Source organism: Mus musculus, chromosome 3 (genome assembly GCF_000001635.26).
Source record: "Mus musculus strain C57BL/6J chromosome 3, GRCm38.p6 C57BL/6J".
Taxonomy (NCBI): domain Eukaryota; kingdom Metazoa; phylum Chordata; class Mammalia; order Rodentia; family Muridae; genus Mus; species Mus musculus.
In genome coordinates, this window is record NC_000069.6 from 37,306,079 (window position 1) to 37,323,411 (window position 17,333).

At 40.9% G+C, this 17,333-nt stretch overlaps 2 protein-coding genes across 7 annotated transcripts; one reads left to right on the forward strand and one right to left on the reverse strand.

The window, feature by feature from the left end:
* Positions 1-2,548: 2,548 nt before the first annotated feature.
* Cetn4 (centrin 4) lies at positions 2,549-6,368 on the reverse strand. Its single transcript, NM_145825.2, has 5 exons — positions 6,279-6,368; positions 4,215-4,361; positions 3,859-3,987; positions 3,267-3,404; positions 2,549-3,103 (listed from the first exon to the last, which is right to left on the reverse strand). Exons 1-5 carry the CDS (start codon positions 6,279-6,281, stop codon positions 3,014-3,016), a joined length of 507 nt encoding a protein of 168 aa, NP_665824.1. The 5' UTR covers positions 6,282-6,368; the 3' UTR covers positions 2,549-3,013.
* A 100-nt stretch (positions 6,369-6,468) lies between these two features.
* Bbs12 (Bardet-Biedl syndrome 12 (human)) lies at positions 6,469-15,372 on the forward strand. 6 transcript variants are annotated; one of them, XM_011249683.2, is made up of 2 exons: positions 6,469-6,507; positions 6,772-15,194. In XM_011249683.2, exon 2 carries the CDS (start codon positions 12,982-12,984, stop codon positions 15,106-15,108), a length of 2,127 nt encoding a protein of 708 aa, XP_011247985.1. In that variant the 5' UTR covers positions 6,469-6,507; positions 6,772-12,981; the 3' UTR covers positions 15,109-15,194. The 6 variants fall into 6 exon arrangements, with proteins under 6 accessions (XP_011247985.1, NP_001008502.2, NP_001242921.1 ...); NM_001008502.2 differs by having other exon boundaries at positions 6,476-6,507; positions 12,972-15,372; NM_001255992.1 differs by having other exon boundaries at positions 6,476-6,507; positions 13,058-15,372.
* Positions 15,373-17,333: the final 1,961 nt, after the last annotated feature.

Sequence of the window (17,333 nt, forward strand, 5' to 3'; positions counted from 1 at the left end):
TCCTTCCTGAGTATGGTTTTCTCATATTTTCTACTTATTTTTCTATTGGATTTTTAAAGTGTATTTGTGTGTGTGAGGTCTTTTAATGCTTTATTAACATATGTTAAGTATACTTAATGATGGGCTTCATGTGACATTTTTGTAGCTAATATACTGTGACCATGTCTACTCCCAACCCTCTCACCCCTTTGCACTCCTGCTGATCTCCTCGCTCCAATCTGATCTTTCTGCTGTCTTCATGTCTCTGTGTGTGTGACACAGTGAGTTTCATTGGTGCTACCCAGCAGGGCATAGGCCCTGTCTTAGTTACTTTTCCATTGCTGTGATAAAACAACAGGACCAAGGCAACTTATAGAAAAAAGTACTCAGTTGGGCTTATGGTTTCAGAGGATTAGAGCCCATGATGTCAGTAATGGCAAGAGCATCCTCGAGCTCACATCTCAATCTGAAAGCAGGAGGGAGAGGGAGCACTGAGAGTGGCAGGATATTCTTGTGGTCTCAAAGCCCACCCCAGGAGACACACCTCCAACAAGGCCACACCTCCTAATCCTTCCCAAATAGTTCCATGAACTGAGAGTCAACTGTTCTAACAAAGAATCTGTGGGAGTTATTATTCTTACTCAGACCACCTTACTAGTGGCTACACTACTGAAGAAATGACTCCCACCCCCTGTAAATATTAGCTGCCTACAGATCCTCAAGGAAGGGTGGGGTCCTGTGCGAGTTCTTCAAATAAATTTGTCTGCAGAAGTGCCACATGTGTTGTCCCATTCACCATTTCCCTTTGATGGTGAGCATGGCTCACCTATTAAATTATGAAATGTACGCTTCATAAGGTGATCTGCACAGGTGCTCAAACTCTACAGCAGTAAAAAATTGATGCTCTGCCTTTTAATATTACACATACTTCACACACCTCATACTCGCATTGCTCTAATAGAATGCAGATCAGTGATAAGGAGGCACTGCTGCATCTCACCAGTGAATCTTCTTTTTGAAACACATTTTCACCTTTTGAAATGATCTGAACTTCCTACCAGGCAGAAACAATTTTATCAGCATTGACAGAAGTTTGCTTTCTCTGGGGGATTTGTTCTCAGGTCCCCTAAAAATGCTTGAAACCCCTAAGATCCTTGGGATGCTACTGGAACAGAAAAAGCACCAGGATTCTCAGACTATTCTGAAGTGCACTCGGGTCTCTGTGCCTGCCCTGCAGAAATCAATACTGTCACAAAAAGTTGAGGTCTAGGGTGCTTGTGTCTCAAAATGTTTCCCTACTCAAATTAATATGAGCTCTAAACATTTTGTTTAAAGGGATGTTATGGATATTTATGATTTCACAGAAAAAAACTTGAAGAAAATTATTTCATCTTCCATGTCAGATGAGGCTTGGAATATTTTAGCCAAAAAATCTGAAAATTTCCTTGTTCTTATCCAAATCAGTGCATTTTTGTATAGTTCTCTACATTTTCCTTCCTCTCTTGAAAGCAAGGTTAAATTTACCCTATTCGGTCAATTTATGAACCTTTATAAAGATGGCTGAAGTAAAACAATGCTCAACTATTGGCATTAGAAAGACATTATGGGTATATATGATCACACACACACACACACACACACACACACACACACACACACACACACACACAGAGCATAAGATACTGAGATTTCACTGTCCATGTCAGATGGAGTCTCTTTATAACAACAAATGCAAAGTGTATGGTACACACATTTATAATCTAATGTCCAGAAGGAAGATGCAGGAGGAGATTATTAGTCCAAAGCTAACCTAGGCTACATTGATAGGAAAAAAGATTGTTACATACCAGACTTTGCAAAGAATGACACGGAACTCATTTAAGTTGGCTGGTAGGTGACTCCAGCCAAAGATTTAGAGAGAGCTCACCTAGGTGGTATTTAGAATAGTTTCCTAAGTGATCCTAACCTCCTGGTATGTGTCCTTCAGTTTTGTTCTCATAGCACAATATAACAAGCTGTCTTGTGTCATGGAAGTCTATGATAAAAGCATTCATCTGTGAAGGCCTTACTGTGAGCGCCCATGACAGAATGCAAGAGTACAAGCCATTTTTGCCCTTCCAGGGGTCGATTCCCAGCACCTACATAGAAGCTCACAAACCTTCTATGATTCCAAAGCCCTCTGGCCTCTGTGGTCTCCAGGCACTCAAGTGGCCCAGAGACACAGATGCAAGCAAAACACCCATACATGTAATAATACATTTAAATTATATGTGTGTGTGAGGGGGGGGGGCTCACACACTATAGCATGCATGTGGAGATCAGAGGACAAGTTGTGAGAACCAGTTCTCACCTTCCACCATGTAGGACCAAAGTCAGGCTGTCAGACACAGTGACAAATGCTTTGATCTGAGTCATCACATAGGCCTTGAAGACTCTTTTAAAAAGACTCTTAACCTCATTAAGAAAGGAGGACCCTTAATGGCCTTACCTCTTAAAGAACTTACTACTGTGTTGCCTGACCCAGGGAGTGAAAGCCCAGCAGTAACTACCAGAAGATACTTAAAAACACTGTATGTCAGCTAGTTTTATTAATACTTTACATATTGAAGGAACAGATTTTTAAAAAGAACATGTTTATCAGGTGTTTTTTAAGTCATATAAAAGGAAATAATGGAAAAATACCATTTTCAGATTGTTTTTAAAAACAATTTCATCTGGATCTGGGGGCCAAGTTTATTCAACTGAAAAATAAAAGTCAAATGTCTTTGGAATCTATGACTTTAAAATACCATATGGAAATACTGTTTTGGGGCTCACAGTTCAAATAAATCATGCTTTTGTTTGTCTGTTTGTTTCTTACTACTACAGATTTAATGACATTGGTAGGGACATATAACTTCTGGCACAGATTAGACACCAAGGGACTAACCTAAACTAAACGTGGAAATGGATACACTCAGGTATTACATCATTGAACTGCTTAACAGGAAAGCTGTTAACAGGAGGTCCAAACCTCTTGGAAGGCACCAAGCAGCTAATAAAGGCTGGTCTTCTTCATCATCTTCAAGAATTCTTCCTCATTAATCTCTCCATCCCCGTCACGATCAGCTTCATCAAGCATTTCCTGTAAAAAAAAAAAAAGGTAACATGAAAGACGAAAATTATTAAAGATGTAAAGTGATAGAAACTCAACAGGAATTTTTGCTTTTAATGTGTAAGAACAACTATGTTATACAACCCATATAAAACTATACACACAGTATAACTATAAAATAAACAAGATTGACCTGTAATTCATCTTCGGTTAAGTTTTCCCCTAGCTCCTTGGCAACCCTCTTGATGTTATTTAGTGATATGCTTCCCGTAGCATCGTCATCAAATAATTTAAATGCCTTCAGTATTTCTTCTTTTTCATCTTTTTCACTCTTTAGAAAATGAAATGTCATTGGTTATTTGTTCTATCAAGCTGGACTTCGTAGGTCTACTAATTCTACAGCTGTATGCGCATATTTCTATCAGGAGGCTGAGTTCTTTAAACAATTATTTCAACATACTCACACCTGCCCTCAGGGTCTATCAGACAGCAAGCTCCAAGAGCTGGGAGTATTCTCAGGTACAGTGGCAAAGTAGGTGCTCTGTGATTGCCAGGTCCAGGGTTTCAGGGCTTGGGCTTCCTTCTGTCTTGTATCAGTACTTCCTGATTAAACTCTTCTTTATAGTCTTTACCATTCTGAAAATATCTGTCCTTGCTGTTGTATCCCCACTACAAACCCTTAATACCTAGTTCCAGAACTTTCCATGAGTTTCCATGAAATCTCTATGCTCCAGCCCTACCATGCACAAGGCCCTACTGGGGTTTCTTTGAAAAATAGACTATACCATTTTTACGCTCATGATGGCAAAAAAATCTTCAAAACAAATGGTGCCAGTCCCTTCCTTGTCGATTTCAGCGATCAGTTGTTTTACTTCTTCTTTCTTTGGCTCAAAGCCTAAGGCCCTCATTGCAATCTGCAATAGGAGGGGGGGGGACATATTTTAATAATGCCATGATCGCATTTTGAACTTTAAAATGACTAATTAATAGCATATAAAACTATACACACATTATAATAGTAAAATAAACAAGATTTACAGATAGAGGACGTAACTTTGATAATTCTGGGTTTTGACTTATTCATCAACCAAGGACACAACTAAAATGTTACAAGATATTGTCTTAGAAATAATTTCAGAACCTTCAGTTCTTTCAGATCTATGGTTCCAGATCCATCAATATCGAATAAGTCAAAGGCCTCTTTAATTTCTTGCTTCTGGGTGTCATTCAGTTCAACTTTTGCTGCTTTTTTCTTCCATTGGTCTAAAGTTATGCGCTGGCTGGATGCCTGCAATAAGCATACACATGGGTGAAAACTGTGTAGCTAGAATGACAATTCAGTTATCCCATTTTCTTTTATAGAATGAGCTTGTTTTCCCCCTTGTTAATACTTTAGGTTATTAACATCTTTTCCCCCATCTTTTGAAACAGGGCCTCCCTAGGGCACCCAGACTGCCCTGGAACTCTCAGTCCTGCCCGAGATTCCTAACCACAATTATTAATTTGATAGAAAATGTGGGCATTTTTTTTCTCTTAGATTTTCCCCCTCTTAAAACTAGAGCTTTTGAAGGGAGAAGCAGCTAAGTAAACTAGCATAAAACTGTGTGGTATATCAGAGTGCAGTTAGCTTATGAGAACAGTATTATTTTAAGAAATGTGCACTTCTCATACATGTATCACAGTACTTGCTTGATGTAGTGAGAATTTTATTTTCTTTGAAAAACACAGAAATGTTGTGGGAATACGTTTTCATTCTAATCCCAGGTGTGGGATATGGGGCTGCTTCAGACTGTCCACAGCAGCTGACTATGATTTGCCTCGTGCTCTAGCAGGGGTGTGATTTTGTCAGCTGCAGATAGTTTCTTCGAATGTGTGACTTTTGGAATTCTGGCAACTTTTCAGAAGGTATACACATGCTGAGGCCTCAAGAGGTGGGGTTGTTGTTGGTGGTGGTTGGTTGGTTGGGTTTGTTAAGTAGTCCTGTGCAAAGAAGTTAGATATCCTGGCAGCAAAGATCAAACTTGTCCCAAAGAACTCTACACCCCTAATCAGTAGGAAGTAGTTTAATGATAACGCCATTCCTTTCCCCTCTACTCTTTTTCTCTCTCTCCTATCTAGCATTAGAGGGTTTAAAGAGTAGGAAAGAGTGGAAGAGAAAAGAACCCACAAAGCAGCAAACAGCACAGGGGCATGCATACTAGAACACAATCATCCTGCACCACAAAAACACAAAAGTAAAAAACCCTGGTTATGGTGAACGTCTGCTCCACAGATACGCATGAGAATGTTTGACCAATTATGCGGATACACCCAACATGTGGAAGATGAAGGATCTGTCTGCTGTTTGCTTCTTTATGTCACCAAAGTAGGTCACAGAATCACTGTAGATTCTCCTCTCTGCAAGTGGAGTGGGGAAGCCCTGGAGGTGGCTGAGGATCTAAGTGGCCTATTGGCTGTGGTCACTTCGGATTCTTGGTTCTAGAGCTGCAGATTCTGATGAGTGGTCTTCTAGAGCCTAGGGCAGCCACCTGAGTCACCATTTTTTTTTTCAGCAAGAAGTCAGTGACCCTTTAAGTGGCCTGAGTTGATGAGCCTGAGTGGTCTTCTAGAGCCTAGGGCAGTCACCCGAGTCACCATTTTTTTCAGCAATAAGTCAGTGACCCTTTAGCTTTGAGTGGCCTGAGTGGTCTTCTAGAGCCTAGGGAAGTCACCTGAGTCATCATTTTTTTTTTTTTTTTTCAGCAAGAAGTCAGTGACCCTTTAGCTTTGAGTGGCCTGAGTTGATGAGCCCCTGGCCATCAGGATTGAGTCAGTGGGCCCCTTCCTCTCCGTGAAAGAATTGCTGGTCCCCTGATCATCAGTGGTTAGCTAGGTACCCCACTTCCAGTCAGCAGATGAGTTGGTGGCTCCCTGACCCTCAGTGGTTCCTGTTCCTTCAGCGGCTGAGTTGATGGCCCGCAGGATGTTGGTGGCCCGAGGTTGATGGCCTCTGCTATGCTCGCTTCCCTGTCTTGAAGTCTGTCTGCAGTGGTCTCCGTGCCCCAGGGTCGTATCTCTTTATCGCTGGGCCAACCCTCATAGACTGCAGGCGTTGGTGGATAAATGGAAAGGGAGACCCATCTCTGTTCTCCCTGGCTTAGCTACTAAAGATCCTGACACGGAAGGCAGTAAGCTGGGAAGAACACCAGGGTCCCACAGCACTCACCATATCCCCTCCCTGCGCCCCTGCCCGCGCCCGCGCAACAGCCGCTCTCCCCTCCGCGGCCCGCGTTTGCTCCCGACAGGCGGTTGCTATAGCAGCGCTCAGCGCGCAAGCCCGCCCACCAGCTTCCGTGATTGACGACCATTGCGCCCAATGGAAAGACAAGAGAGCTCTGACCGCGCTCAAGCAGGCGGGACTGGCTGGGTTCCGGCGCTGTGCAGATCCGCGCGTGGTGAGGAGGGTCGTGGACCCTAGGGGCAGGAAGCCAGGGAGGGTGGGGGCGAGTGCTCCGTCACGCGTGTCCCCAGACTCTTTACACACCGGGCCAACAGCCCTGCGGCCTTCCGGCCCAGAGCCGCCCGAGGGCGCGCGGCGGCATGGAGCCCGAGAGGTGGGTGGGTGGGGGCGTCCTTGCGGGGCGGGACGCCAGCCTGGGACCGAGGACGGCGTGGGCCTTCTCCTGGGCTGAAAACAGTGCAAAGCAATCTTTTCCTAGTGTGCTGAGTAAAACGTGGCGCATTCCCAAAGCCGCTGCCTCACGTCGCAGACACTCAGGTTGTAATCCTTAAATCTCCTTAGGTTCCTGGGGTAAGTTTGTCCTTATGGTAGAAGCCAGTTTTCCTGCCTTAAGTTTTCCCAATGGGAACTCAAAGGATGTAAAGTCATAATATTTTGTGAGTGAAGTAAAGTATTAAATCATTTACCTATAATCTATTGGTTTTTTTTCAAGGCACGTATCGCATCCGAAAAGTTACACTTGGACAGTTTTCAGAGTCATAATTAATACTAATTTTAAATAGATTTCTGAAACCCAGAAACGAATATTAGTCAGACAGATAGGCAGGCATTCCCGCGCTCATACACACAAACACACACACCGGGGTGGGGGGGGGGAGGAGAGGGGGGTGGAAGCTGCCTTTTAGACATTCCTGAATATCATTTGATCTGATGACTATCAAAAGGCTGCTAAACCTAAATAAATCTTACATCACCATGATTTAGGAATTTGGATGTTCTAGTGTTAGAGGTTATGGTTTATGATAGGTTAAAGATAGCTTAGGCAGTAGGTTCCTTGAAGAAGAACATTCCAGAAAGAGGGACACTTAGAAATACTGAGACAGGGAGCATGCTTTGCATAGTCTAAAAGCACAGAGAAGGCCTGAGCACAGCAGATGAGTCAGAAAGGAAGAAGTGTGGGTTTTCGTGCTGTGTGGGGACAAGGCCTTTATGTGAGTGAGTTAGGGAGACTTTGTAAGATTCTCAGTACAGAAGTGAAAGGATGTGACTCACTTTTATAGGAACTCCCTGTGCTAAACAGGAGTAAAGACTATTTTCTGAGAGGCTGCTAAGCAGTGGAGTGTTGTGGTTAGATTATAGTGTTAGGAGTAGACTGGAGAGGACACCAGACTTAGTTCTGAGGAGATGAAAATCCTAGTTATACCTATCAAAAAAACGCAGAGCTTTTAAACGTAACCCCTGAAAAGCAAATGAGATGTGATCTTATGAAAAGACAATTTCTGAAGTCAGTATGCCATTTACATAATCTGACTTTGCTCTCCCGTGGCAGATAGAAAGCTAAGGAAACAGTCTGACGAGCAACAGAACTGACCTGTTTGTGGAAGGCATTAGTGCCAGTCACAGCAGAACAAAAATCAGGTTGTGTTAGTGCCGTGCCAAGAACAGTTACCAGAGGTGCCTGGTCACTTTGGAAATTGCCCATCTTCCCATCCCTGTTACTGCCATTGCTGTTTCACATCCAACCTCTTAGAAAATAAGACATTTTGAGTTGTATTACTAATAGCCTATTGGAGTCTCTTCAGAATCATTTAGAAATCTTCCCAAGTTAGGGATGCTAAGATACTTCTTCAGTTTCTAGTCAAAATTGAAATAGAGTCTTCAAATGTTAAAAGATCTCTTGTGAGTATTAATTTTGATATCTGTTGTATAAGACTTTTCTTGCAGATTGTTGAAATCCATCCTTTTATCTGGGAAAACCTTTTTTAACATAATTCAATACAGACTGAGTTTGAAATACCTATGGGTTTTTCCAGTTGTTTTGGATTATTTCTCACTCACAGACTTGATTCTTACCATTTAAACATACTCTAGAAAGGAGACCAGAACTCTTAATGCCACCCCCCTACCCACCCACAACAAATGATAAACATCTTTAAGGACTTAGGAGGCAAAGGGTTTGAAAGAGTAAAATGAAGATTTCTAAGGAAGAGATGATAAGTTACTGTCACACTGAAAGTGAAACAAAACATAGTTGATACAGTAGATAGCATAAACTTGGCAGTAGTTATATGGAGTTTTACCCTTTTATTTAATAGGAGATTTTGTGTCTGTTATTCAGTAATCATGCTTTAGTTTCCACAAATAGGTTAATTATTTTAATGCCAACCTTACATTTTTATTGTGATTTCATTTGTAATATGTGTCAAGTCTGTTGTATAAGGTAAACTCGAAAGTTTTAGCAGTGAAAAACAGCCAGACTCTTCTTCATGTCCTTTTTCCTTATTAATTAATTAATTAATGTATTCACTTTACATCCCAATATCAGCCCCCATCTCCTCCCAATATCCCCTCACACAGATCCTCCCCATGCTCTGGTCCCCTTCTCTGAGGAGGGGGAGTCCCCTCCACTTGGTATCTTCGCCCTGCTCATCCAGTCACTGCTCCAGTGGTTGGGGGGCTGCATGCAGCCAGACTTTTAAACATGTCCTTTCAACATTTTGTTTTTATTAACTAGGTACTCATGAAGGGAGAGAGAGACTGCTGGCTCCAAAGAAATCAGCGTATAGCAAATTACAAATACAAATGTAAAGAAAGGAACATTTAAAACACAGATTTCTCGGCTTCAAACTTACCAGAAAGTTACGGTTTTTATAACTGCATGGTATTGGCACAAAATGCTTACTTCTTCCAATACAGTTGAATTCACAGCCCAGAGATAAACCCATGTATGTATAGCAAGTTGATTTTTGATAAAGGTACTAAGAACATGCAAGAAAAGGAATAGTTGATTCAACAGGTGGTATCAAACAGCTGGACACCCACATGTGAAAGGACCTCTGCCTTACACCATATGTGAAAATAAGTCCCAAGTCAATCATTAAATAATCTATAGAATTCTGAAGAAAATCCTAGGTTAAATCTGTATGATCCTGGATTTGGGAGTGGATTCTAAATGCACCACCAAGAGCATGAACAGTATTAACAAATAAATGTTAAGTTTTACCAAAAATTTACCATAGAACTAAACATTTTTATGAGTCAAAATGCATTATAAAAACAGAAAAGACTTTGTATAGAATTATAAATTGTACTTGCAAATCAAATAGGATAGGCTCTTTAGTGTCCATAGTGGAATGGTTTTAAGACTCCACTATAGAAACTAAAGTCCACACACGAATAAGTGCTTTATATAAAATGATGGAGTATTCAAATTTAGCCTATATATACTAGGTATATGTTATTCTTAAAATTAATATAATAATGAACTAAGAAATGTAAATGCTAGTTTAATAGTTGCTATAATACATCATTTAAGGAAAGATGACAGAATATATGTTCCATGTTGACTACACATGCTGAGTGTGTTTTTGTGTTTTTCAAATCTTGTCTTTCAGTGGTTAGTTGGATCTACAAGTGTGAGGTTGGCTCTTGTTGCATCAAGGTTTACTATTTGATGTGTATAAAGAATTCGTGTAACAACACTACAGACCTTTAAAAGTGTACTCTTAAAATAGGCAGAAAACATCAGTAGGCATTTCTACAAAGAAGATATACAAATGTCTAATAGGCCCATGAAAAGATGTTTAATATTATTAGTCATTAGGAAAGTGGAAGTCAAAACCACAACAGTCTATCTTTTCTCATCTGCTAAGGTGTTTATAATTTTACGAAAACAAAAACAAAATGTTGAATATACTAATGACTGACTGAGTGCATGCTGTCACATATCAACCCAGAATGTGATTTTACTTGAAAGTAGTCTTTGCAGATGCAATTAGTTAAGATGAAGTCATACTGGATTAGGGTAGGCTCTAAGTCCAGTAACTGGTGTTGCAATTTAACCAAAGGGACAATTGAAACAGGCAAAGATTAAAGTTATGCAACTAAAAGCCAAAGAATGCCAGGAGCAACTAGGAGCTAGAAGAAGAAGAAAGAAAAAAACATCCTTCCCTAGAGTCCTGAGAGGAAGCACTGCCCTGAAATATCATCATCTTGAGAGTTGAATGTGTGTTGTTGTAGCCTCCTGACAGTTGAAGTTTTGAGTATCAGCCATGGAAAACTAATACGTTGAGAATGTGGAGAAATCAAAACCTTTGTCCATCATTGCTGCTGGCAATGCTCTACTGTTTGGGAAAACATCTGGGCAGTGTCCTAAGCTAAACATAGAATTTCCATATGACCCAAGGATTCCACTCCTAGCTTTATAGCTAAAAGATTTGGAAGCAAGTTTCAAAGACTTGTACAGAAATGTTCAGAACAGCTCAGGTACACAAGCACAATAGCCAAAAGGTGGAAACAACCCAAATGTCTAGCGGTGCCTGAGTGGATATATACAATGTAGTACCTATCAGGGAGTAGTATTCCAATAAGGAAAGCAGAGATGTACTGATAAATAATAAATATGGAAGAACCTTAAAACATAATAAAATGCAGAAAGGTCACATATTTCATGATTTCATTCATATAAAATACCAAGAATAGGTAAAAACAGAAACTGAAAGCAAATTAGTAGTTACTGATTACTAAGTGAACATAGAGTTACTGTTTAATAGCTTTCCAATTTTCTTTTGTGGCTGTTAAATCTTTTGGGACAAGTTAGAGGTGGTAGTTATACAACATTGTAAATTTACTAAATGTAAATTGTACTCTTTAAATTAATCACTTCATTCCATCAAGATTAGTAGCTTTATAAAATAAGATGAAACCAAAGGGAGGCAGAAGACTTGAGGATGTGATATATATGTAATAACTGAAACCATCGATAAATAGAATTGAGATACAAGAAAAGGTGATGAAGCATAGAAAAATACCAGAAAGATTTAAGGCATGATGAATCTAAAGATTGTTCAAGTAGTTGTGTCACAGAGTATAATTTGATGTTATCAAGGAATTTGTGTGAATATATTGTGAGTGTTCATTATATAAGGTTGAAAAATTCATTGAAAAGAGGACTTGAGAAAGAGATCGTGTAATCCCTCACATATTGGTGGGCCTGCCCATTCTTTTCAATGGCCCAACCTTAGCCATTGAAAGTTAGTAAGAAGCTATTCTGTAGGAATACTGCCTGTTCTTAATCCTAAAAATTGTGTTGACTGTAGTGCTCTTCACTTTCACAATTGAATGTAGCTAGTTCAGAAATACATTAACCAGATTTAAGGTTGTTATTAGAAGATAAACAAAACTATGAACTGTTTGCTTTTATATATATATATATGATTTAAAAGATTCTGATTAAAAATATTCAAAGAATCATGAAGTCTTATAGTGTCTCTTAGCTTCAGTCCCTTACCTAATGGAATTCACACCTCACTAGGCAGTAGTTTTATTATAGATAGTTTTTTAGTTAGAAAGTACAATGTTTAAAAGCTTTTTAGTATTGAACTAATAGTGGTATTCATTTTGGATGTGACTTCTAAAATATTGTCTTGAATAATTTCAATTACTCTTGGACATCTCTTTACATAGCATGTTTTTTCCTTCATAGTGCAACCAGTGCCCAAGTCTTTCTCTCCTCTATCTGTCTTCATATTTCATAGATGATACTTAAGTGACTACTCTACCTTTAGTCTGATACTTAGTTAGTCAGTCCAAACTTATCAGAATGGTAATATATCTGAGCACACATCAAATTATAATGCTGGGCACTGTTCTGAGCACTGCACTGGACTCCTCATACTAGCTGTTCAGTAGCTCCTGGGATCACTCTCATTTTCCACATATGCAAACTGAAGGGCTCCCCACCTCAGGCCCAGGCTTCTAGCCTCAGCAGTACAAGCTTTCAATACTGCTCAAGAGATTTCTAATCTTAACACTTGTAGTTCCCGTAATAGGATAAAGGTTCATTTTCTTGGCTTATTATGAGATGTCCTTCATGATATAACTCCTGTACTGCAACCTCAGATCCTTCAGCTCCTTGCCATGTGTGCTATACTCCTATAATACCAGGCTTTCCTTTCTCTTTCCCTCCCCATTCCCCTTCCCCTCCCCTCCCCTCCGTTCCTTTTTAGCATATTTGTACATTCATTACCATCCCCTTTAACTTGCTGGCTCAGTTTACACAAGTTACCCTGCAGATGATGTGGTCGAACATACCTATAGTTCTAACATTCTCGAGGTGATCACAGATTTAAGACCATCCTGAGCTATACAAGACCCTGTCTCCAAAAAAAAAAAAATCACAAATAAGTGTTTAAGTCTCATTCTATAGTTCGCCTTCTAGAAACCTTGTGCTCTGCTCCATTTTCTCTACCATGTGGAGTGACTAGCCTTCTGGAGTGACTAGCCCTCTGTACCACCCTGCCACCCATGATAAGTCATGGCTATTCTTGTGCATCATCATACTGATCACATTTAATTGAAACTATATCCAAAATATGAGCTATGTTTTCTTCACTGTATGTAGTGCTTGTCAATCATAAATCACTCTGAGTAAAGTTTCAAGTGTTTGTTTATTTGCAGATAATTATTCATGGAGATGGCTTGCAGGGTCATAAACAGAAGAAGGCATGTGGGACTTCAACAACTTTTGTCATTTGCACAAACAGGAAGAAGTTTCCTAGGTCCAGTAAAAGCCACCAAGTTTATTACAGATGCAGAGTGTCATGAAAGTGTGTTGATCAGCTCAACAGTCAGGCTTCTAGAAGGATTGGATTTAACCTGTGCAGTGGGGCACCTTCTCAACGAAGCAGTTCAAGCACAGAATAACACATACAAAATTGGAACCAGCACTCTTTTGTTTCTTGTCGGTGCATGGAGCAGGGCTGTTGAAGATTGTCTCCATCTGGGGATTCCCACTACAGTAATAGTGTCGGTAATGTCAGAAGGCTTGAACTCTTGCATTGAAGCAGTAGTTTCTCTTCAAGTACCCATACACAATGTATTTGACCACATGGACAACACAAGTACAGTTTACAAACTTGAAACAGTTAATGCCACTTTGTGTCCTTTTCTACAAGACCCTTCAGGTTCTGGGTTGTTACAGGAAAAGCGTGATTTCAAAGATGCTACATCTCCGTTATTGTCCACTTACAGTCTTTCTGGGAGACATGCTGAGTCACCCAAATTCTTCAAACCTCAGAATAATCTTGAAACAGAAAAAAACACATTGCAAGTTTTGAAAAACAATCTATATACAGATTCCTTCTGCAAAAAGTCAGCACTAGCTCACAGTAGGCATTTTAATAGGACAGATAATAGCCACTGGATAAGCCGACATGATGGATTTCTAGAACAACTTGAATCAACTCCGAAAGTACTTAGATGTAATGATTTTGGGGAGTTAGCAGTTGGCTTGAGCCATGGAGATCACAGCAGCATGGCATTGGCCAAAGCAGCAGTGAGGTTGCAGTGGCAGAGTCTGTGTCTGCAGCAAGCCAACTGGATGGCACCCTTTATGTTTGATATTTCAAGACTTCTCACTTGCTGTATTCCAGGTCTACCTGAAACTTTTTCCCGTGTTGGTCTAGGATATGTCACTTTTGTTACCATGTCTAGTATTACTCTTATCAAGGAATTGCAGGATCAGCCTTTCCGAGTGATTCTCATTGAGGGTGACCTCACAGAGAGTTACCGACACCTGGGATTTAATAAGTCTGTAAATATTAAGACTAAGTTAGATAGTGGGGAGCTTTCAGAAGATAGTGCAGAAGAACTGTGGACAAATCATGTGTTACAGGTGTTAATCCAGTTCAATGTGACCCTCATCTTGGTACAAGGAAGTGTATCAGAACACTTGACTGAAAAATGCATGCACAGTAAGCGGCTGGTAATTGGGGCAGTGAATGGCAGTGTGTTGCAGGCATTTGCAGAGGCCACAAGAGCAGTGCCAGTAGCCTATGTTACACAAGTGAATGAAGACTGTGTAGGCAGCGGGGTCTCTGTGACCTTCTGGATGAGTCCTCATGATATAAACAGGAGCAACAGAATAGCAATCTTGTTAACAGCAGAAGGAATTAATTTGATTACAGCAGTACTTACTAGTCCAGCAAGTGCTCAGATGGAAACCAAGGAAGACAGGTTCTGGTCTTGTGTGTATCGTTTATATCATGCCCTAAAAGAAGAGAAGGTCTTCCTTGGCGGTGGTGCTGTTGAATTTTTATGTCTTAGCCATCTTCAAATTCTTGCTGAGCAATCTTTAAATAGAGGAAACCATGCTTGTTTAGGATGGCTTCCTGATTCTTCCTCTTGGATGGCCTCATCTCTGTCCGTCTACAGACCTACTGTGCTGAAGTCCCTGGCAGGTGGGTGGCATGAATTCCTGTCAGCTATCATGTGTAACACTGCCACTCACCCATCAGCAGTGGAAGCTAGGACATTCATTCAACAACATGTACAAAATGCCATTGACTCTGGCTCCCCTTCATCTTACATCTTGAGTGAATATAGTAAACTAAGTAGTGGAGTTTTTCATTCAGGTATTTCAGATAACCTGGAGCTGGTTCCAAGAGTTTATGATACTGTTACACCAAAGATTGAAGCATGGCGCCGAGCATTGGATGTAGTGCTCTTAGTGCTTCAGACAGACAGTGAAATAATTACTGGACTTGTACACACAGAGATGAATTCACAGGAATTAGATGGAGTTTTATTTTTGTAGTATGTGTGCGCACACGTGTGGGTGTGCATGCATGTGTGTGCATGCACATGTACGTAGGTGCCTGATGAGGCCAGAAGAGGGGATTGGATCCCCTGGAGCTATAATTATAGGTAAGCCACCCAACAGTGTGTGCTGGAAACCCAGCTGTATAAGAACAGCAAGCACTTTTGAGTCATTTCTCCAGACTTAATAAATTTTAATAGTCATATCATAATGTGTAAATTACCAGCTATTGTCAAGAATAAAAGAGTTGATGTCTATCAATAACTGCCATTCTGTTTTTTATTTTACCCTATTTATAAGGTAGCCTGTTACTGTTTCGCAGATACTATAGGATATACACAACACCTGGATCAGAGGCAAGGAGCTTCTGCTTTTTGCCTCAGAATCTGCGTTCGAAGTGTTGTGTTGGTTTTGTCAGTTCCTTGGCTTCTCCCATAAAGGCAGCCCGAGGGCCAGTGGCAGGACCTTGAACATCGGTGTTCTCTTGTAGGAGAGGAACATGGAACTTTTGATACTTGTTGCTTAAGCAGAAAAAACTCACTTGTTTGACCAACAAAAGTGATCACATCCTTCCGTGTTGTTTAAGTCAAACCAGTCATGGTTATGAACTAGGTAAAGACTGGGCAAGGCATTATATTCTTTACATCTATAGTAAACATAGAGATGTTATCTCAGTTATTTTCTATTTGCTGAAATAAAATGCCTTGACCGAGGCCACTTACAAAAAGAAAGTGTTTAGTTTGGAGTTATGGTTTCAGAAGATTAGAGCCATGATGGCAGAGCAAAGACATGGTGGCAGGAACAGCAGTGGAGGTGTGGGTTGGAAATGGTGCAAGTCTTTTGAAACCTCAAAAGAACTCACCTGATTTGGTAGCACACCTCCAATAAGGCCATACCTTTTCGTCCTTCCAAAATAGATCCACTATGGCTGGCTTTATTCTTCAAGCACATCTGTGTCTGTGTTTATTTTTTACTTATTCACTTTACATCGTGCTTACTGACCCCCCTCCCAGTCACCCCTTCCACAGTTCTTCCATCATCCTTCCTTTCCTTCTCCTCTGAGTGGGTGGGTTCCCCCTGGGTATCGCCCCACCCTGGTACATTAAGCCTTTGTGAGGCTAGGCATATCCTCTCCCACTGAGGCCAAACTAGAAGAACATAACCCACATACAGGCAACAACTTTTGGGATTGCCCCTGCTCCAGTTGTTCAGGACCCACATGAATACCAAGCTGCATATCTGCTACTTATGTGGGAGGATGTGGGAATAGGCCCAGCCTATGTGTGTTATCGGTTGGTGGTTCAGTCTCTGAGAGCCCCAAGGATCCAGGTTAGTTGACCCTGTTGATCTTCCTGTTGAGTTCCTACCCCCTTCAGGGCCTGTGATCATTCCTCCTGTTCCATAAGAGTCCCCAAGCTCCATTGGTGCTGTGGGTATCTGCATCTGTCTGAGTCAGCTGCTGTGTGGAGCCTCTCAGGGGACAGCCATGCTAGACTATGTTTGCAAGCATTACAGAGTATCATTAATAATGTCAAGGCTTGGTGCCTATCAAGTTGGGCTCAAGTTGGGCTGGTTTTTGGTTGACAATTCCCTCAGTCTCTGTTCCATTCTTGGTCCCTGCATTTCTTATAGACGGGATAAATTTTGGGTTGAAAGTTTTATAGGTGGGTTTGTGTCCCTATTGCTCTATTTGGATTCTTGCCTCGCTACAGGAGGTGGCCTTTTCAGGTTTCATATTCCTAAAGTTATATGTCACAATTAAGCATACCCCCTCTTGATTGATTCTTGGTGCCTCCCTTAACCCAGGTCTCTGTCTCTTCTTGGAGGTGCCCCCTACCTTCTGACTCCCATCAATTATAGATTTTCCATTCATTCTCACAGCCATCTGGTCATTCTTCCCCATACCTGATCATGAACCCTGCCCCCATTTTCCTTTCCATCTCCTCTCCCATCCAGTTCTCTCCCTTCATCTGCCACTTAGGAATATTTTATTCCCCCTTTTAAGTAAGATTCAAGCATCCTCCCTTGTGCCTGCCTTGTTTAACTTATTTGGGCTTGTGGGGTGTTGCATGGGTAACCTGTATTTTATGGCTAATGTTCACTTACAAGTGAGCACATACCATGCAAGTCCTTTTGGGACTGAGTTGCCTCGATATTCTCAAGATCCATCCATTTGCCTGCAAAATTCATAATGTTTTTGTTTTTAATAGATGAATAGTATT